Source organism: Eschrichtius robustus, chromosome X (genome assembly GCF_028021215.1).
Source record: "Eschrichtius robustus isolate mEscRob2 chromosome X, mEscRob2.pri, whole genome shotgun sequence".
Lineage (NCBI taxonomy): Eukaryota > Metazoa > Chordata > Mammalia > Artiodactyla > Eschrichtiidae > Eschrichtius > Eschrichtius robustus.
The window spans coordinates 105,389,697-105,393,234 of NC_090845.1; the positions used below are offsets into that span (position 1 = coordinate 105,389,697).

Consider the following 3,538-nt stretch of genomic DNA (forward strand, 5'->3'; position numbering starts at 1 on the left):
CCCAGGGTCCCGCGTCCGGGCCGGGTACTCTCTGGGGCCGCCCCTTCCTCGGGCCGGGTCAGGCGCTGCGGGCGAGCCGGGGCGACGCCGAGGGCGGCCGGTGCCCGACTCCACGGCTCCTCCCTCCGCGCGCTGAGCCATTCAGCGGCCCCGGCGCCCGCCCCCGACGCCGGCCGCCCGGGCGCCGGCCTCCCCTATATAAATCGGCCATTTGCTTCGCTCCGCCCCAGAGCCCCGGAGTCTAAGCCGGTTCCTCGCTGTTCCCGCAGTCGCCCGCCTCCTCTTTCCTTCCAACATGACAGATGCCGCCGTGTCCTTCGCCAAGGACTTCCTGGCAGGTGGAGTGGCCGCGGCCATCTCCAAGACCGCCGTAGCGCCCATCGAGCGGGTCAAGCTGCTGCTGCAGGTACGTCCCGGAATCCGAGAGCCCGATCAGGAAGTGGGGGGAGGGGGTCGCGCGGGAAGCGGTGCCCCAGGGCCTGGGGAGAACGAACCCTCCGGACCAGTCCAGGGAAGTGGCAGCGTGGGACCAGGGGTGGCCGCAGGGTCGGACCAAAAGGCAGACTTGAGGGAGATGCTTTAGTGACCTGAAGTTCAGGATCTAGGAAAGGGTCAGGGGCGGAGGGTCGGGGGAGGAAGCCCAGGGCCTGGGCATCCCGGAGGCAGCGAATTCGGATGGGACAGCCCGGGGGTGACTGGCTCCCGGGCCTGGAGGTCAAGGGCTAAGCCTGCAAGCCGGCACTGAAAAGAGGGACACCTGCCCTTACCGAAGACCTCAAGGTCGCGGCAAAGAGATAGCAGCCCCGTGGAGGCCGTGCGGCCGGTGGAGCTGCCTCGCAGCCGGCCGCCGCGCTCCGACCTAGCCGGGCCGGAAGCCGGCGCCGGGAAGCGCGTGTCCCTTCTGCGTCCTCCCCCGCGCAGCCGCCGGCGCGTCCCCGCGGCCTGGCGTCCTGCGCGGCGCGCTCTCCCGCTCCGGCTCTAGAGGGCGCGCCTGCACGGGCGTAGGGGTGGTGGCCCACGGGTCACCTCCAGGAGAGGAGGGGGGCCAGAGCGGGAGGGAAGCCGCTCCGGGGACCCTGAGGCGTAGGCCACGGTCACCAAGGTGACTGCGCCCGACGTGGGCCTCGGCCTGATGCTTCTGAACCTGGGTCTGAGGTAATGACTTTTCTCCCAGGCCTAAAGGTCACGGGTCCGCTTGAGGGTGCCTCCTCCCCACCCAAAGGGATGGAGGCTTAATGCTTCTAAGGGTGCAGATCACCTCTTCCACCTGTGACAGCGTCAGAGGTTTGCGGGGGGGGGGGTGTCCAGCCTGTGTGACATAGAAGACTAGATCTGGGGAAAGCGGGGGGAGCCAGCTAACCTTAAGTGTGTCCATTGAGATGATATATTCTCTTCCCTTTTCCCTCCTCCGTGGTTATAACTCTCCCCGTTGGCCTCCTCCTTGTCTGTCAGGTGCAGCATGCCAGCAAGCAAATCACTGCAGATAAGCAATACAAGGGCATCATAGACTGCGTGGTTCGTATCCCCAAGGAGCAGGGAGTCCTGTCCTTCTGGCGTGGAAACCTGGCCAATGTCATCAGATACTTCCCCACCCAGGCTCTCAACTTTGCCTTCAAAGATAAATACAAGCAGATCTTCCTGGGTGGTGTGGACAAGAGGACCCAGTTTTGGCGCTACTTCGCAGGGAATCTGGCATCAGGTGGTGCCGCTGGGGCCACATCGTTGTGTTTTGTGTACCCTCTTGACTTTGCCCGTACTCGTCTAGCAGCCGATGTGGGCAAAGCTGGAGCTGAAAGGGAATTCAGAGGCCTTGGTGACTGCCTGGTTAAGATCTACAAATCTGACGGGATTAAGGGCCTGTACCAAGGCTTTAACGTGTCTGTGCAGGGTATTATCATCTACCGAGCTGCCTACTTCGGTATCTATGACACTGCGAAGGGTAAGTTTGCTGTGTGCTTCAAAACTGTGTTCTCATGAGATCATTTATAAGATCGTCGTGCCATCCTAATTTTCCAGGAGCCAGAGATTTCTTTGTAATTGCTGAAGGAAGCCAAGGTCACCCAGTACAGCCCGTTGTGTACAGATGAGATGTTGGGGATGAGGGGACGTGGCAGACAATGAGTCAGGAGGACTCCGCTTTCTGGTAAAAGTGTCTCTTTCCTATCCTCAGGAATGCTTCCAGATCCCAAGAATACGCATATCTTCATCAGCTGGATGATCGCACAGTCCGTCACAGCGGTGGCTGGGTTGACTTCCTATCCGTTTGACACAGTGCGTCGCCGCATGATGATGCAGTCAGGGCGCAAAGGAAGTAAGTTCCGCTTGAGCAGAAGACGAAGATGTGGGCATGGAGCATGGGCACAAACTAGCCATGCCTGTCTTTGAAAATGGCAATCTGTTGAGATCACAGATGGGGTTGCTTGGTCTGTGTCTACTGCACAGTTGCCTTTGAGTGGGCCCTTTGGGTGCTTATGCCCAAGAGGCTTCCATGGTATTAGAGGTTAAGACCAGCGGGTAATCTACGTATCTCTGTTGTTCTCTAGTCACCAGATTAAGATTTCAGTATTGCCCACACTAATGTGTCAGTGTTGGATTTTTAAAAACTGACGTTAGCTCTTAGAGGTGGGGCTCTGGTTTAGTCTAGTTAAACCTAAGGATTTTTCATCAGCCTCAGGTCACCAGGTCCTTGTCTTTGTCCTTTGCAGCGGATATCATGTACACAGGCACACTTGACTGCTGGAGGAAGATTGCTCGTGACGAAGGAGGCAAAGCCTTTTTCAAGGGCGCGTGGTCCAATGTCCTCAGAGGCATGGGTGGTGCTTTTGTGCTTGTCTTGTATGATGAAATCAAGAAGTTCACATAAGTTATTTCCTAGTTTTTCTTCTTCTGTGAACAGGCATGTTGTATTACATAACATATCTTGAGCATTCCTGACAGACTGTTGGCTGTCTATTTATCAATGGCAACTATTTACTGGTTGAAAATGGGAAGCAATAATATTCACCTGACCAGTTTTCTCTTAAAGCCATTTCCATGACGATGATGGGACCCAATTATGTTTTTTATTTTAGTCACTCCTGATAAAATAACAAATTTGAAGAAATAAAAAATACCTGAAATATAATTTTGTTTGTGGTTTGTTTTCATATAAAAGTACATTTTATAATTTAGTAAGTGCTACGTTTGAGTAAAATGCTACATGTTTAATAAATGCTACAGTATCTCCTGAGATGAAGAGCTTTCTTCTAAAACCAGCCTTCAGCCATCCACTTAGCAAAGAATAGCTCAGTCGTGTGACCCATCAACATTCCCAATACATTAGCAAAGTGAAATTCAGACCCAAAGCATCCAAAAAACCATTGGTCCATTGCCTGCGGACAGTCATAGCTGATGAGCTTTCTCTAAAAAGTACTATGCACCCACCTTTCCTATCTTGTGGTTATTAATCAAGAAATATAAGCTGAATTGTTCACTTTAGAATGGTGGTTCTATGAATTTCACCTCATTTCAACGGAAGTATTGTAAAATATAAGGTGGT

At 54.1% G+C, this 3,538-nt stretch overlaps 1 protein-coding gene across 1 annotated transcript; it reads left to right on the top strand.

Moving 5' to 3' along the window:
* The first annotated feature begins 229 nt into the window (after nucleotides 1-229).
* On the top strand, nucleotides 230-3,112 carry SLC25A5 (solute carrier family 25 member 5). Its single transcript, XM_068533680.1, has 4 exons — nucleotides 230-406; nucleotides 1,453-1,939; nucleotides 2,171-2,311; nucleotides 2,706-3,112. Exons 1-4 carry the CDS (start codon nucleotides 296-298, stop codon nucleotides 2,861-2,863), a joined length of 897 nt encoding a protein of 298 aa, XP_068389781.1. The 5' UTR covers nucleotides 230-295; the 3' UTR covers nucleotides 2,864-3,112.
* Nucleotides 3,113-3,538: the final 426 nt, after the last annotated feature.